This window comes from Leucoraja erinacea, unplaced genomic scaffold, assembly GCF_028641065.1.
Source record: "Leucoraja erinacea ecotype New England unplaced genomic scaffold, Leri_hhj_1 Leri_140S, whole genome shotgun sequence".
Lineage (NCBI taxonomy): Eukaryota > Metazoa > Chordata > Chondrichthyes > Rajiformes > Rajidae > Leucoraja > Leucoraja erinaceus.
Genome location: NW_026575682.1, coordinates 225312 through 242647, shown reverse-complemented (window position 1 = coordinate 242647; position 17336 = coordinate 225312). Strand labels below are relative to the sequence as shown.

Here is a 17336-nt window from a genome sequence, read left to right as displayed (position 1 = left end):
GGGATCCAGACATCACGGACAACTGGCCTCAGTTCCCCGCTCACATCTGGCAGTGCTCTCCGTCTGAACTAGGGGCCGTGGAGCGTTTTTGGAAGTGGGGAGGCTGAGCAATCACTGATCACTGGCCTTGGGTGTACCCGGCTAGGGAGTGGAGCAACCGAGTGGGGGGAGGGTGTGGAAGGGGAGGGGGGGGGGTGTCCCCCCTCCCAGGGTAGGGACCATTTGAAAGTTGATGTATTAAAATCATGTTTTAGTGCATTGTAGAAGTATGATTTCAATGTTGTTTGTATGAAGTATTTTTAAGAGGTAACTTTTTCCACACAAAGGGTGGTGGGTGTAGGGAGCAGGTGAGAGCGTGAGAATTTGTCAAAATGTGTGATTCTCACCCTCAAAGCGTGAGAGTTGGCAGCCCTGTTGTATAACCTATCCCTCAGAATACTCTGTAGTTCCAACTACAGATGTTAAGCTCACTGGCCTATAGTTCCAGGCATTTTCCCAGCAGCACTTCTTGAAAAGAGGCACAAATTTGCCATCCACCAGTCTTCCGACACCTCTCCTGTATTTAAGGACAATGTCAATTTCAAGCAGGGATCCCGCAATTTCCTCTCTGGTTTCCCACAATTTTCCTTGGATATATCTGATCAGGCCCTGGAGATTTGTCCACCTCACACTCACACTCTTCCCCTCCGAGCCCTACGGTGCGTCACTCAAGTCAAGTCAAGTCAAGTTTATTCGTCACATACACATACGAGATGTGCAGTGAAATGAAAAGTGGCAATGCTCGCGGACTTTGTGCAAAAAGACAAACAAACAAACAACAAAACAAACTACAAACACAATCATAAACACGCACATATTCTTTTACATATTAAATATTGGAAGGAAAAACGTTCAGTAAAGTTAGTCCCTGGTGAGATAGGCGTTTACAGTCCGAATGGCCTCTGGGAAGAAACTCCTTCTCAACCTCTCCGTTCTCACGGCATGGCAACGGAGGACCGTAGCAGCTGGAACAGTCCGTTGCTGGGCTGGAAGGGGTCCCCCATGTTATTATTGGCTCTGGAGTTGCACCTCCTGATGTAGAGTTCCTGCAGGGGGGCAAGTGAAGTTCCCATAGTGCGTTCGGCCAAACGCACTACTCTCTGCAGAGCCATCTTGGCCTGGGCAGAACAATTCCCAAACTAGATGGTAATGTTTCCCGGACAAGATGCTTTCCACAGCCGGGACAAGTTGCGTAACTTGCATGCTTGGCCCTGGGCCCCAAAGTGTGTCATTCCTCGGGATCTGCATTACTCGGACTCTGCCCCTCTGGAACACGGTTCGTCATTCACACTCTTACCCCCTTCTCTCTCTCTCAGCAGAGACCCCAAAGACGTGCCCATGGCTGCCCGCTGTTGGTGCCCGCCCTTGGTGCTGATCTCCCTGCTGCTGCTGGCCCCTCGCCCGGTCTCCAGCGTGTGCGGGACAGGCACGGCCAATGAGTGCAAAGCTGCGACCCCGATGCCGGGGGTGGAGATGGTGGGCGAGGGCTTTGACGTGGTCCACATGCGTGGGACGGGCACCTGGGTGGTGGACACCCGGTCCTGGCAGCTGCCGGATGGGGGCTGCACACTGTGCCACAACGATCAGCTGGGGGGCAAGCGTCAGCGGCTGCCCCAAGCCGTGAAACACTGGCAGTCGGCGAAGGACTGTCGGCGTTACCTGTCCGGCCAGACCTACGATTCAGCGGAGGAGGTAAGCAAGTCGGTGAGTAGCGGGCTGGACAGCAGCTGGAGCTCCAACCTGGACGTGGCGCACACGGATATGGCTGCCGTGGTCTTTGCTGCCGGCTCGCTCTCCCAGCAGGCCGAATTTGCCCGGCAGAAAGCCTCCAGCGACCGCTACAGTTTCAGCCGCCTGTCCTTCAGCTGCGGCCTGTACAAGGCACGGCTGGGGCACCAGCCACCGCTGCATCCGCACCTGCAGAAGCGTCTGCGCAACCTGCCCAGTACCGGTGGCACCAGCGAAGCCGACGCCCTCTACAGCAGCTTTCTGTGCACCTTTGGCACCCACTATGTGGCAGCCGTAGACCTGGGCGGCTCCTACACTGACCTCACCGCCCTCCGCACCTGCAAGATCGCCCTCAACGGGCAAACCCTGGAGGTGGTGAGTACCCTGACCCCAGACCGTGACACTGACTTTGGTGCCTTCCCACACAGTGGGAAACTTTGATTCTGCTGTGTGGGGATGTTTTATGTCAAATTCTATAGTGTGTGTTCTTTATTTTGTTTATTGTATGGCTGTATGGGAATTTCATTTCACTGTGCCATCTGGCACATGTGACAATTAAATGTATCTTGAATCTTGAATCTTGAACCCCCGCCCTCGGCCGTGACCTCTGAACCACAACTGTTAACTCCAAACTTGTTTTCTCCGACCTCTGATATATATATATATATATATATATATAAAAATATATAAATAACTTGGACGTAAACATGGACAGGTTGGTTAGTAGATTTACCAATGACACCAAGATTGCTGGGGTCCCAGTCTGTAATGAAAGCTGTCAAAGTTTACAGCTCATAGATCGTATAGATTATATGTGGGATTCATTGCCATATATAATCTATACCTCTGACGAATTTGACCGCTGAACCTCAAGCTTTAACTCCAAAGATAACCCCTGACCTGGACTATGAACATCGACCTCTGTCCACGAAACATTGACTCCTGAACCCCCAACTCTTAACTACAAATTGACCTCTTAACCCTGAACTCTGACCGTGAACCCCAACCTCTGACCGTGAACTTGGACCCCTGAACCTCAACCCTCAACGCTCCAAACTTGAACTCACACACCAGTTAAACCTGACACCTGTTCTAATCGGGAATCTATCTTTCTCTGCCTTAAAAATATCCATCGACTTGGCCTTCTGTGGCAATGAATTCCACATATAATCTATGAAATGAAATGAAATGATTCAATTTATTGTCATTGTCAGTGTACAGTACAGAGACAACGAAATGCATTTTTAGCATCTCCCTTGAAAGGGAGACACAGGGCGTCGCGGTGTGCCCGCGCCTGCCGCCGTAGGCTATACGATCTATGAGCTGTATACTTTGACAGCTTTCATTACAACAATCTTGGTGTAATTGGTAAATCTACTAACCAACCTGTCCATGCTTACGTCCAAGTTATTCATATATATATATATTCACCCAAACAACTTATGTATTAATTGGGTGAATGTGCAGGCTTTAAACAAGAAACATTGAGAAATATATTTTGGCAAATAATAAAATGTCCTAATTTTGTCCAACTGACAGCTGATAATTATCACATTCCTTAGCTTGCATCTGAGTGAAATTTATTTAAAAATGGATTGATAGTTTATCATTATTTAAATGGTAAATGCAGCTTCAGAGGCGTTTTGATTTTGCATGTTAAAACCGACCTGAGAACCATGGCCGATTTTGAACTTTTACTGAGTGATTTTTCACTTTTAAAAATTCTCATCTAACAAATGAATAAAGATAAAAAAGTATATAAAGCCTTACTTTTGATGAAATTCAGCGGGAAAACGCGATATTTCCCGATATTTTGGACCTTTAAATATCCTCGGCAATTGTCGGCTCCTGACTTCCGGTGGATAGGCACCTTCAGTTCCCTCTTGAATTTACCTTACTTGCTATCTTTTTTTTCCCCTGTAAATCTAGGTAGCTGTGCCTCACAGTCACCCCGACTGGCACAGTAAATTGCAGCTCTCAACCTCGCCGTTTTCTGTGTTTTTAACGGGTGGGAAAATGCGATTTTTCCCATCCACTAACATGTACCGGGACCCTCGAGTGTCCTCCACTTGAGAATTTTGGTCACGTGGGTGCGGATCCACGCTCCAGTGACCTTTAGTGAAATCACCCTATAGCGAATGAACTGGCCTCGACTACCCTCTGTGGCAGAGAGTTCCAGAGATTCACCACTCTCTGTGTGTGAAAAACACGAGCCTCCCTCACACCCCCGTCTCTCTCCTTAGTCATGTCACACAGCTTATTTATTTATTTTACATTTCTTTTACATGGGTTGGAAGCTGCATACTAAATCTCGTGCAATGATAATACGATATATTATTATTATTATTCACCCCCAGGTGAAAGACTGCCTGGAGGCGGAGGTGCTGACGAAGATGACGGGCAAGGTGGACTCTGGCACCAAGGGGCAACACTGCAGCCAATACCGCAGCAAGATGGAGGACAAGCTGACCTTCCACCAGACCTACAGCGAACGCCTCACGGAGGTGACGGGCGGCAGCCCAGGCAGCATGGACAACCTCTTCAACCCCTCTTCCTCCTCTGACTCCTTCTACCTCTCCTCCAGAGACTCCTTACCTTCCTGCAACGTCGACTTTACCTCCGATAACTCTTCTGACTCACACTCCCCCTCCAACTCCAACCATTTCTCCATCCTCTCCTCCTCCAACTCCCTCCCCTCCTCCAACAACTCCCTACCTTTCTCCGACTCCTTCTTCGACTCCTCTTCCCCCGGCGGCTCTTCGGCCTACACCTCCTGGCTGTCCTCGCTGCCCGCGCACCCTGGGGTGCTGCACCGCAAACTGGAGCCGCTCCACCTGCTCCTGCCCTCCAACGACCCGCGGCGGGGCCTGCTGAAGGCGGCCATCAGCCGCCACCTCCTGCAGGCGGGAGAGAAGGCGATGATGAATCAATGCCGCGGGGTCGGGACCGAGCCGTGCCCGGCGGGCGGCAAACCTGACCCGAGTAGGCCCGGCAGCTGCCGTTGCCAGGGGCAACGGTGGGTGAGAGCCGCCTCCAGGCCCCGCCGGCGGAGCTGGGGGTCGCTGCAGGTGGAGGTCCAGCGGGCTCACGCGTTGCCGGGCGACTGGTTTTCGGAGGCCGACGCCTATGTGCGCCTGAGCGTGGAGCCGGCGGGAAACAGCGCGACCACCCGCGTCGTGTGGAACAACAACAACCCCGTGTGGAACGAAACCCTGGACCTGCACCAGGTGGATCTGGCCACCGGCGACGCTCATCTCACCCTCCAGGTGTGGGACAGCGACGTTATCTGGCACGACCTGCGCGGCACCTGCCAGGTGCGCCTGTCCGCCGGCCACAGCGACCACGTGTGTAACGTGGACTACGGCAGCCTCACCTTCTCGATCACCCTCACCTGTGGCCCGCACCTGGGCGGCGACCTGTGCCAGGACTACATGCCCGGTAGATGAGGCCCGGGCCCCTCGCTCTTCCCCCACCCCCTCCCTCACCCTCCACTCACCTGTGGCCCGCACCTGGGCGGCGACCTGTGCCAGGAGTACATGCCCGGTAGATGAGGCCTGGGCCCCTCCCTCTCTCCTCACTCTCCCCCCCCCACCCATTCCTCACCCTCTCTCACCCCCCTCTCTCACCCTCCACTCACCTGCAGCCCGCACCTGGCCAGGAGTACATGCCCGGGAGATGAGGCCCTCCCCCTCGCTCTTCCCCCCACTCCTCACCCCCTCCCTCACCCTCCACTCACCTGCACGCCCGCACCTGGCCAGGAGTACATGCCCGGGAGATGAGAACCTCCCTCCCTCCCTCCTCGCTCTCCCCCCGCATCCTCCCCTCCCTCATCCCCCCACTACTCACCCCTCACCCTCCCCACCCTCGTCTCGTCCTCCCCTCCCTCCCTCTATCTCCCTTCCATTCCTCCCTCTTTCTCACCTCCATTCCTCCCTCATTTTTCCCTCACTCATCTCCCCCTCCCCTCATGTTCCCTCCCTAGTCATCTTCCCTTCCTTTATTCTTCCCTCATCATCCCCTCCCTCGTTCTTCCCTCATTCTCCCCTCTCCATCATCCCCTCCCTCATCCCCAACATCACCCCTCACGTCCCCCCCCTCCACTCCTCACCCTCCTCCCCCCCTGACCGTCCCCTCTCTCAAGTTCAAGTTCATGATATAATTGTGTGTGTGTGTTATATGATCACATACATTCATATCACATTCATGTATGTGTGTTTATATAAAAATCAGAAGAAATATAATTGTGTGTGTTATATGATTATATACATTTATATCACATTCATGTATGTGTTTATATAAAATTCAGAAGAAATATAATTGTGTGTGTTATATGATTATATACATTTATATCACATTCATGTATGTGTGTTTATATAAAAATCAGAAGAAATATAACTGTGTGTGTTATATGATTATATACATTTATATCACATTCATGTATGTGTGTTTATAGAAAAATCAGAAGAAATATAACTGTGTGTGTTATATGATTACATACATTTATATCACATTTATGTATGTGTGTTTATAAACATTTTATTCTTTAACAAGAATTAACAGAAGTATGAACTAACAGAATTATGAATCTAACCCTATATCACGCACAAAAACTCTTCCCCTGCAATGTTAATTACACTGCGAGTCGGGTCGGGTCGGGTAGGCTCCGGTTACTACAAAATCAACTCAAACACTGCTTGTGAGCCATTTACAAAGAAATGATTTAAAAAACATTAAAAAAGACAATTACCAGTCAAATTTTATTCTTGACAAGAAGTATGAATTGACAGAATTATGAATTTAACCCTATATCACACACACAAACTGTTGCCCCGAAACGTTGATTACACTGCGAGTCGGGTCGGGTCAGGTAGGCTCCGGTTACTAAAATGGACGGGGGAAAATGCCCAGGATCCCCTCAATAGCGTACTACACGTCAGCCCATTGCATTTCGCAGGAGTGGGCTATCTTGCTCTGCTATAGGATCTTTGATCGCCACCGCCGTCGTGTGGGACGTCACCCTGCACCTGGGCCAGGTGAGTCTGGCCGCCAGTGACACTGTGCTCACCGTCGAGGTGTGGGACAGCGGTAGCTTCTGGGCCGACGCGCTGCTCGGCTCGTGCCAGGTGCACCTGTCCTCCGGCCATCGCGATCACGTGTGTAGCCTGAAGCACGGTAGCCTCACCTACTCGCTCACCCTCACCTGTGGCCCACACCTGGGCGGCGACCTGTGCCAGGAGTACATGCCTGGTAGATGAGGCCCGGGCCCCTCCCTCCCTCCTCGCTCTCCCCCCGCATCCCCTCACTCCTCACCCCTCTTCACCCCCTCCCACACCCTCCACTCACCTGCAGCCCGCATCTGGACGGTGACCTGTGCCATGAGTACATGCCCGGGAGATGAGGCCCTCCCTCCCTACTTGCTCTCCCCCCCCCGCATCCTCCTCTCCCTCATCCCCACATCACCAAATGTATGTAATCATATAACACACACAATTATATTTCTTCTGATTTTTATATCCAATGATGAACTTTATTTCAGATTAGACATTAAATAAAAAACATTGTAAACCCCCCCAACAATTCACACACACACACTAGACCCTATCCCCCCACCCACTACACTACAATTTCTCCCCCACTCCCCCCCCCACACTACAATGTCTCCCCCATTCCACCCCCCACTCACACTCCAATGTCTCCCCCCCCACACTACAATGTCTCCCCCACTCCCCCCCCCCCCACACTACAATGTCTCCCCCCACCCCCCCACACTACCCCCCCACCCACACTACAATGTCTCCCCCACCCCCCCCCCACCCCACACTACAATGTCTCCCCCACCCCCCACCCCACACTACAATGTCTCCCCCCCCCCCCCACACTACCCCCCCCCACCCCCCCCCACACTACAATGTCTCCCCCCACCCCACACTACAATGTCTCCCCCACCCCCCCCCCCACACTACAATGTCTCCCCCACCCCCCCCCCCCACACTACAATGTCTCCCCCACCCCCCCCCCCCCCAATGTCTCTCCTCCACCCCCCCCCCACACTACAATGTCTCCCCCACCCCCCCCCCCACACTACAATGTCTCCCCCACACTACCAATGTCTCCCCCCCCCCCCCCCCACACTACAATGTCTCCCCCCCCCCCCCTACAACCCCACACTACAATACTCCTCCACCCCCCCCCCCCACACTACAATGTCTCCCCCACCCCCCCCACTACAATCCCCACACTACAATGTCTCCCCCCCCCCCCCCACCCCCCCACCCCACACTACAATGTCCCCCCACCCCCCCCCCCCCACACTACAATGTCTCCCCCACCCCACCCAATGTCCCCCCACCCCCCACACTACAATGTCTCCCCCCCCACCCCACCCCCCCACACTACAATGTCTCCCCCACCCCCCCCACCCACTACATGTCTACAACTGTCTCCCCACCCCCCCACCCCCCCACACACTACAATGTCTCCCCCCCCACCCACCGTCCCCCCCCCCCCGCGAGCCCGCTGGACCTCCACCTGCAGCGCCCCCCAGCGCCGCCGGCTGGAGCAGCAGTCGGCGCTCACCCCCGGTTGCCCCTGGCAACGGCAGCTGCAGGGCCTACTCGGGTCAGGTTTGCCGCCCGCCGGGCACGGCTCGGTCCCGACCCCGCGGCATTGATTCATCATCGCCTTCTCTCCCGCCTGCGGGATGTGGCGGCTGATGGCCGCCTTCAGCAGGCCCCGCCGCGGGTCGTTGGAGGGCAGGAGCAGGTGGAGCGGCTCCAGTTTGCGGTGCAGCACCCCAGGGTGCGCGGGCAGCGAGGACAGCCAGGAGGTGTAGGCCGAAGAGCCGCCGGGGGAAGAGGAGTCGAAGAAGGAGTCGGAGAAAGGTAGGGAGTTGTTGGAGGAGGGGAGGGAGTTGGAGGAGGCGTTGTTGGAGGAGGAGGGGGAGGGAGTTGGAGGAGGAGGGGAGTTGGAGGAGGTGAGGGAGTTGGAGGGAGCAGGAGGTGAGGGAGTTGGAGGAGGAGGAGGAGGAGGGGAGGGAGGAGGAGGAGGAGGAGGAGTTGGAGGAGGAGGGGAGGGAGAGGAGGGGGGAGGGAGGAGGGGAGGAGGGTAGGGAGGAGGAGGGGAGGGAGTTGGAGGAGGGAGGGAGTTGGAGGGGGAGGGAGGAGGGAGTTGGAGGAGGGAGGAGGAGGAGGTAGGAGGAGGAGGAGGGAGGAGGAGGGGGAGGAGGAGGAGGAGGAGGGAGAGGGAGGATGGAGGAGGAGGTGAAGATGGAGGAATGTTTGGAGTTGGAGGGGTAGTCTGAGTCAGAAGAGTAATTGGAGGAAGGTAAGGAGCCTTTGGAGGGGGGGTTGGAGATGGAGGAGGCCCGACTATGGGTGGACATGGGATGGGGACTGGACATTGTGCCATCACTCATAGATAGATAGATAGGTCCTTTATTGTCATTCAGACCTTTCGGTCTGAACGAAATTATGTTGCCTGCCGTCATACACACAATCAATAATAACAATTATTATTGATTAACAAACGATAATAATAATTAACTCATAATGGGAACCATTGTGGGGGGATGTTTTTTATGTTTAAATCTCTTTATTATTGTTATGTTTGCATTCTTTTTTTTATCTGCTGCATTGGCAAGAAACATTTCACTACACCTATGGTGTATATGACTAATAACAAACCTTTGAACCTTTAATTCCCTCTTCCAAATCATTAGTATATATGGTAAACAGTTGCGGCCCCTTCATCCATTTTACTTGTCATATCCTCAGAAAATTCCAGAAGATTGGTCAAATATGATTTTCCTTTCATAAATCCATGCTGACTTGGACTAATCCTTTAAGAGACCTCGATGGTGTCGTGCAAGTGAAATGTTTGTGGCTGCAGGAGTCAATACTTTACAAACTGGCTTTAGAAATCTTTTAAATACATTTATTTGCCAGATTAATGACTCTGAGAATGAAATCATCTTGGCCTTATCAAACATAAGGTTTAGCACTACATGCTACCAGTCCCAGCTGTGGAGACATTGGTATCGTCGTCTTGTTGTAGGACACTGATTTTTTAGATTCTTGATCTTAAACCATGTGTTGTGCTTTTGTATGTAATTTACTGTGCTTCTGTATACAATTTATTCTATGTAATGTATGCTCTGGACTTCTTTATCTGGACTAAGAAGTAAGTAAATAAGTTAGAGAAGCCAATGTTCATGTTGCAAGGGTGATCAACTTTAGACTGAAGATAGACACAAAATGCTGGAGTAACTCAGCGAGACAGGCAGCATCTCTGGAGAGAAGGAATACGTGACCTTTCTTCAGACTGAGAGAGTCAGGGGAGAGGGAAACGAGGGATATGAAAAGGAACATAGAAAAAATGCATGAAAGATGTGCAAAAGGATGAATCAAAGTCAGCAACAATGGCCAAGGAAAGGTGGAGCCCACAATGGTCTATTGTTGGCTGTGAGGAAGGTGATAACGAGTCATGAATTTCACTGTTCGCATCCCTTCATTATCACCTTATCCCCAGCCAACAATGGACCATTGTGGGCTCCACCTTTCCTTGGTCATCAGTGACAGCTCTGATCTGTTCTGTACCTTTTCATAGTTTTCCACTCCCCTGACCCTCAGTCTGATCCAAAATGTCACTTATTCCATCTCTCCAGAGATGCTTGCTGACCCGCTGAGTTACTCCAGCTTTTTATGTCTACATTCAGGTTCTGGAGGTTAGGAAGGCACGGTGGTGCAGCAGTAGAGTTGCTGCTTCACAGTGCCAGAGACCCAGGTCCGATCCTGACTACGGGTGCTGTCTGTATGGAGTTTGCACGTTTTCCCCATGACCTGCATGGGTTTTCTCCAGGTTCCTACCACACTCCAAAGGCATACAGGTTTGTAGCCTAACTGACTAGGTGAACATTATACAATTGTCCCTAGTGTGCGTAGGATAGTGGTAGTGTACGGGGTGATGACAGGTCGGCATGTACACGGTGGGCCGAAGGGCCAGTTTCTGCGCGGAATCTCTAAACTAAACTACTGCAACGTTCCATCACAGGCCCCAACAATAATAAATTCCCAGTTGCTCAGTGCTGGCCTTAACCCTCAGCTGGAGAGAGTTGGCCACACCATAGCAACACTCTGCCTGGCCCAGGTACCTCTGTGCCCATTCCCCATCACCCCCAATCTTTCATGCATTAGCCCCCTCCATTTGCCTCTCATGTTCTCAATTCTCCTGCTGTGCGTAAAATACTCTGTGCATTCACACCCTGTCATACACGGGTCAATAAAGTTCAGGCCGTCTCTCAGCGTAACAATGATTTTATTTAATCACAACCAGGATTAAAAACAGTTGCAATATTTAGCATTGAGAAGCATTGGCGGGGGCGGGGTGTGAAGAGGAAGATTCACGGGAAGAGGGGAAGGGAAAGATGAGAGAGGGAGTTAAGGAAGGGAAGATAAGGGGGAGGGGAGAATGAGGGGGGAGGGATGGGGAGGGAAGCATGAAGGGAGAATGAGGGAGGAATGAGGGAAGAACGATGGAGGGGAGGTTTAGGGAAGAACAAAGGAAGGAAGGAGGGGAGGGGGGAGATGAGGGAGGGAAAAATGAGGGAGGAATGGAGGTGAGAAAGAAGGAGGAATGGAAGGGAGATAGAGGAAGGGGAGGAGAGGATGAGGGAGGGGAGGGAATTGTGAAGCAGAGGAGGATGAGGAGAGGATGATGAGGCAGCTGAGGGGTAGATGAGGGGGGTGGGGTGTCATCTCCCGGGCATGACTACTGGCACAGGTCGCCGCCCAGGTGCGGGCCACAGGTGAGGGGAGGAGGGAGGGGATGATGAGGCAGGTGAATAGGGAAGAGGAGGGGATGATGAGGCAGGTGAGGGGATGGTGAGTATGATAGGTGGGGATGAGGGGAAAATGAGAGGCGGGTAGGGTCTCATCTACCGGGCATGTACTCCTGGCACAGGTCGCCGCCCAGGTGTGGGCCACAGGTGAGGGTGAACGAGTAGGTGAGGCTACCGTGGTTCAGGTCACACACGCGATCGCGGTGGCCGGAGGACAGGTGCACCTGGCACGAGCCGAGCAGGTCGTCGTCCCAGCCGCTGTCGCGGTCCCACACCTGGACGGTGAGCACGGTGTCGCCGTGGGGGCCGTGGACCAGACTCACCTGGCCCAGGTGCAGAGTGACGCCCCACACGGGGTTGTTGTTGTGCGACACGACGGCGGTGGACGCGTTGGCTCCCGCCGACCCCACGCGCAGGCGCACATAGGCGTCGGTCCGCGTAAAGTGGTCGCCCCACAGCCCGCGAGCCCGCTGGACCTCCACCTGCAGCGACCCCCAGCGCCGCCGGCGGGGGCAGCAGTCGGCGTTCACCCCCGGTTGCCCCTGGCAACGGCAGCTGCAGGGCCTACTCGGGTCAGGTTTGCCGCCCGCCGGGCACGGCTCGGTCCCGACCCCGCGGCATTGATTCATCATCGCCTTCTCTCCCGCCTGCAGGAGGTGGCGGCTGATGGCCGCCTTCAGCAGACCCCGCCGCGGGTCGTTGGAGGGCAGGAGCAGGTGGAGCGGCTCCAGTTTGCGGTGCAGCACCCCAGGGTGCGCGGGCAGCGAGGACAGCCAGGAGGTGTAGGCCGAAGAGCCGCCGGGGGAAGAGGAGGCGAAGAAGGAGTCGGAGAAAGGTAGGGAGTTGTTGGAGGCGGGGAGGGAGTTGGAGGAGGAGAGGATGGAGGAATGTTTGGAGTTGGAGGGGGAGTCTGAGTCAGAAGAGTCATCGGAGGTAAAGACGAAGTTGGAGGAAGGTAAGGAGTCTTTGGAGGGGGGGTTGGGGATGGAGGACGGCAAGAAGAAGGAGAGGAAGGAGGAGGAGATGGAGGGAGAAGGCGAGATGGACTCGTCTGAGGAGGGGGACGAGGAGAAGGAATCAGAGGAGGGGGAGGAGGTAGAGAGGGAGGAGTTGGAGGAGTAGAAGGAGGAAGAGGGGTTGAAGAGGTTGTCCATGCTGCCTGGGCTGCCGCCCGTCACCTTCGTGAGGCGTTCGCTGTAGGTCTGGTGGAAGGTCAGCTTGCCCTCCATCTTGCTGCGGTCTTGGCGGCATTGTTGCCCCTTGGTGTCAGAGTCCACCTTGCCCGCCATCTTCGTCAGCACCTCCGACTTCAGGCAGTCTTTCACCTGGGGGTGAATAATAATAATAATAATTATAATATCTTTTACTGCGTTTGGACTGTTCGACCTGCTGCCCTCTGGAAGGCGCTATAGGTGCATCAAATCCAGGACAAATAGACTCAGGAATAGTTGCTTTCCGAGAATTATAACTACTATTAATTCTAATTCACACATGCACTGACTTCACTGCCCAACACGGACTTCCATCGGTATATATGTATGTAGCGCCGCAGAAATTGTGCACCTATTCCCGCCCCCATCCCCCCCCCCCCCTTCTCCCTTCTGTTAATTTGTTTTTTTTTGTTTCTTGTTTTTTGTGCTAAATTGTATTTATGCACTGAGTACGAGCAGCTTTCATTTTCACTGTACATGTATAGTGACAATAAATGGCATATCTATATCTATTGTCAGTGCAACGAGATTTAGTATGCTGCTTCCAACCGATGTAAAAGAAAAGTAGAATAAATAAATAAGCTGTGTGACATGACCAAGGAGAGAGACGGGGGTGTGAGGGAGGGTCAGGGGATGAAGGAGCTGGGGGGGGGGGGGGGGAAGAGAAGGGGTGAGAAAGACAGGGGTTTGAGGGAGCGATTGGGGAAGAGAGGGGTGAAGGAGTGTGGAGAGGGTGACGGTGAGGGAGGGTCAGGGGAGGGAGGGTAGGGGGTTGAGGGAGCACCGTGGGAGAGTGAGGGAGGGGTCAGGTTTAAGGTCGGGGATCTGTTGTTAATATCTACCATTGGCGTCTGCAGTCATTGGGCCAGTCTGGGAGGGGTCAGGTGTTTGTGTCAAGGGTCATAAAGCACAAGAACGGGCCCTTCGGCCCACAATGTTTGTGCTGAACAAGATCCCAAGACCAACTCTTCTCTGCCTGCACACAATCCATATCTTTCTATTGCCTGATAGCCATGGGCTTATCCAAGTTACGCCTCTTAAACACCACTATCGTATCTGCCTCCACCACCACCCCTGGCAGCGCGTTCCAGGCGCCCACCATCCTCTGTGTAAAAATAAACTTCATAAGATCATAAGTGATAGGAGCAGAATTAGGCCATTCGGCCCCTATATTCAGCTCTGCCATTCAATCATGGCTGATCTACCTCTCCCTCCTAACCTCATTCTCCTGCCTTCTCCTCATAACCTCTGACACCCGTACTAATAAAGAATCTATCTATCTCTGCCTTAAATATATCCACTGACTTGGCCTCCACAGCCTTCTGTGGCACACATTCACCACCTCTGACTAAAGAAATTCCTGATCATATCCTTCCTAAAAGAACGTCTTTTAATTCTGAGGCTGTGACCACTAGTCCATGACTCTCCCACTAGTGGAAATATCCTCTCCACATCCACTCTATCCTGGCCTTTCACTATTCTGTACGTTTCAATGGAGTCCCCCCACATCCGTACAACTTGACCTACACATATCCTTTAAACGTTGCTCATCTCACTTCAAAGCTATGTCCTCTGGTATTTGATATTTCCATCGTAGGGTAAAGGCTCTGACTGTCTACCCTATCTAATGCCTCTCGTACTTCCACCAGGTCTCCCGCAACTTCTGCGAATCCAGGGGAAATAATCCGAGGTTGTCCAACCTCATCCTGCAGCTAATACCAACTGATCCAAACATTATTCTGGCCCCTACTTCCTCTCCTTTCATTCTGAAGAAGGATTCCGACTCAAAAAGTTGCCTATTCTTTTTCCCCAGAGATGCTGCCCGACCAGTTGAGTTATTCCAGCATTTTGTGCATATCATTTCTGGTAAACCTCCTCTGCACTATTTCCAAAGCCTCCACATCCTTCCTGTAATGGGGTGACCAGAACTGCAGTATGGCCTGACCAAAGTGCATCATGATTTCCTGACTCTTGTGTTCAAGTCTCGGACTTATGAAAGCAAACATATTATAGTTCTTTACCACTCTATCTACCTGTGTTGCCACTTTCAGGGTGTTACAGACTTGGGCCCCCAAGATCCCTCTGTACATCAATGCTGTTAAGGGTTATGTCATTAATTGTACATCAGTCCCCACCCCCCTTATCTGTGACCTCCCAAAGTGCAGTACCTCACACTTGCTCCGATCAGATATCCACAAGTTCAATGAGCAGAATTAGGCCATTCGGCCCATCTAGTCGTGCAATCATGGCTGATCTATCTTTAACCTCTCAACCCCATTCTCCTGCCTTCTCCCCATAAATCCCTGACACCCGTAAAAAATCAAGAATTTGTCAAACCCTGCCTTTAAAAATATCCAATGATCTCCACAGCAAAGATTGCCACAGATTCACCACCCTCTGACTAAAGATGCTTTCATCAATGCTTTTAAGGGTTATGTCATTAATTGTACACCAGCTCCAAGTTCATGGTCAGAGGTTGAGGTTCGCGGTCAGAGGTCGGGGTTAGAGGTCAATTTGTAGTTAATTGTTGGGGGTTCAGGAGTCAATGTTTTGTGGACAGAGGTCGATGTTCATAGTCCAGGTCAGGGGTTATCTTTGAGTTAAATTTTGAGGTTCAGCGGTCAAGGTTCAAGGTCAGAGGTCCTGTGAACACAAGATTGGAGTTAACAGTTGTGATTCAGAGGTCACGGCCGAGGGCGGGGGTTCATGGTCTGGGGTCAGGGTATCGCGAGTTGGCACTCACCTCATCCAGGGTTTGCCCGTTGAGGGCGATCTGGCAGGTGCGGAGGGCGGTGAGGTCAGTGTAGGAGCCGCCCAGGTCTACGGCTGCCACATAGTGGGTGCCAAAGGTGCGCAGAAAGTCGCTGTAGAGGAGGTTGGCTTCGCTGGCTCCACCAGTATTGGGCAGGTTGTGCAGACGCTTCTGCAGGTGCGGGTGCAGCGGTGGCTGGTGGCCCAGTCGTGCCTTGTACAGGCCGCAGCTGAAGGACAGGCGGCTGAAACTGTAGCGGTCGCTGGAGGCTTTCTGCCGGGCAAATTCGGCCTGCTGGGAGAGCGAGCCGGCAGCAAAGACCACGGCAGCCATATCCGTGTGCGCCACGTCCAGGTTGGAGCTCCAGCTGCTGTCCAGCCCGCTACTCACCGACTTGCTTACCTCCTCCGTTGAATCGTAGGTCTGGCCGGACAGGTGACGCCGACAGTCCGTCGCCGACTGCCAGTGTTTCACGGCTTGGGGCAGCCGCTGACGCTTGCCCCCCAGCTGATCGTTGAGGCACAGTGTGCAGCTTCCACCCTGCAACTGCCAGGTTTGGGTGTCCACCACCCAGTTGCCCGTCCCACGCATGTGGACCACGTCAAAGCCCTCGCCCACCATCTCCACCCCTGGCATCGGGGTCGCAGCTTTGCACTCATTGGCCGTGCCTGTCTCGCACACGCTGGAGACCGGGCGAGGGGCCAGCAGCAGCAGGGAGATCAGCACCAAGGGCGGGCACCAACAGCGGGCAGCCATGGGCACGTCTTTGGGGTCTCTGCTGAGAGAGAGAGAGAGAGAGAAGGGGGTAAGAGTGTGAATGACGCACCGTGTTCCAGAGAGGAAGAGTCTGAGTAACGCACCCTTGGGCCTGGGGGTAGAGTGTGAATGACACACTTTGGGGCCTGGGGAGGAAAAGTGTGAATGACACACCTTGGGGCTCGGAGGGGAAGAGTGTGAGTGTGCGGTGGACAAATCTCCAGGGCCTGATCAGATATATCCGAGGAAATTGTGGGAAACAAGAGAGGAAATTGCGGGATCCCTGCTTGAAATTGACATTGTCCTTAAATACAGGAGAGGTGTCGGAAGACTGGCGGGTGGCAAATTTGTGCCTCTTTTCAAGAAGTGCTGCTGGGAAAATGCCTGGAACTATAGGCCGGTGAGCTTAACATCTGTAGTTGGAACTAGAGAGTCTTCTGAGGGATAGGTTATACAACAGGGCTGCCAACTCTCACGCTTTGAGGGTGAGAGTCACGCATTTGGACAAATTCTCACGCTCTCACCTGCTCCCTACACCCACCACTCTTTGTGTGGAAAACGTTACCTCTTAAAAATACTTCATACAAACAACATTGAAATCATACTTCTACAATGCACTAAAACATGATTTTAATACATCAACTTTGAAATGGTCCCTACCCTGGGAGGGGGGACACCCCCCCCTTCCACACCCTCTCCCCACTCGGTTGCTCCACTCCCTAGCCGGGTATCCCCAAGGCCAGTGATCAGTGATTGCTCAGCCTCCCCACTTCCAAAAACGCTCGGCGGCCCCTAGTTCAGACGGAGAGCACTGCCAGATGTGAGCGGGGAACTGAGGCCAGTTGTCCGTGATGTCTGGATCCCAATGCTCAATGCTTCGTGTTTCGGAGTTGGCTAATGTTATTGATTTGTAATTAGCCTGATTTGTAATTAGTTGACAAAACCTTAATTTATTAATCTGGAATATCCATGGGGATGGGACAAGTGTAATATTAAAATGACATGCAAGGTGTCA

At 52.8% G+C, this 17336-nt stretch overlaps 3 protein-coding genes across 11 annotated transcripts in view; 2 read left to right on the top strand and 1 right to left on the bottom strand.

The window, feature by feature from the left end:
* The window catches only part of LOC129715792 (perforin-1-like), an 82652-nt gene that overhangs the window by 15448 nt on the left and 49868 nt on the right, over window positions 1–17336 (top strand). For 5 of the 9 annotated variants that reach the window (XM_055665647.1, XM_055665650.1, XM_055665651.1 and 2 more), the window contains exon 3: window positions 12256–12437. In XM_055665647.1, coding sequence (XP_055521622.1) covers window positions 12256–12437 — 182 coding nt within the window. Of the gene's footprint in view, window positions 1–12255; window positions 12438–16636; window positions 16722–17336 lie in introns of all 9 variants that reach the window. The other 4 variants (XM_055665652.1, XM_055665644.1, XM_055665645.1 and 1 more) reach the window with 1 other exon arrangement.
* LOC129715794 (perforin-1-like) lies at window positions 1153–7144 on the top strand. The gene is made up of 3 exons (XM_055665656.1): window positions 1153–2142; window positions 4125–5003; window positions 6801–7144. The coding sequence occupies exons 1-3, from the start codon at window positions 1183–1185 to the stop codon at window positions 7020–7022; spliced, it is 2061 nt and encodes a 686-aa protein (XP_055521631.1). The 5' UTR covers window positions 1153–1182; the 3' UTR covers window positions 7023–7144.
* Window positions 13805–16626, bottom strand: LOC129715793 (perforin-1-like). Its single transcript, XM_055665655.1, has one exon. It carries the CDS (start codon window positions 16319–16321, stop codon window positions 15518–15520), a length of 804 nt encoding a protein of 267 aa, XP_055521630.1. The 5' UTR covers window positions 16322–16626; the 3' UTR covers window positions 13805–15517.

What these genes read in the sequence shown, in the direction of transcription:
- LOC129715793 (XM_055665655.1), bottom strand. Translation starts at nt 16,321, where the DNA reads ATGGCTGCCCGCTGTTGGTGCCCGCCCTTGGTGCTGATCTCCCTGCTG.
- LOC129715794 (XM_055665656.1), top strand. Translation starts at nt 1,183, where the DNA reads ATGGTAATGTTTCCCGGACAAGATGCTTTCCACAGCCGGGACAAGTTG. An exon ending in ACGGGCAAACCCTGGAGGTG is followed by an intron (nt 2,143 to 4,124) that starts GTGAGTACCCTG and finishes ATTCACCCCCAG; the next exon opens with GTGAAAGACTGCCTGGAGGC. An exon ending in ACCTGCACCAGGTGGATCTG is followed by an intron (nt 5,004 to 6,800) that starts GCCACCGGCGAC and finishes CACCTGGGCCAG; the next exon opens with GTGAGTCTGGCCGCCAGTGA.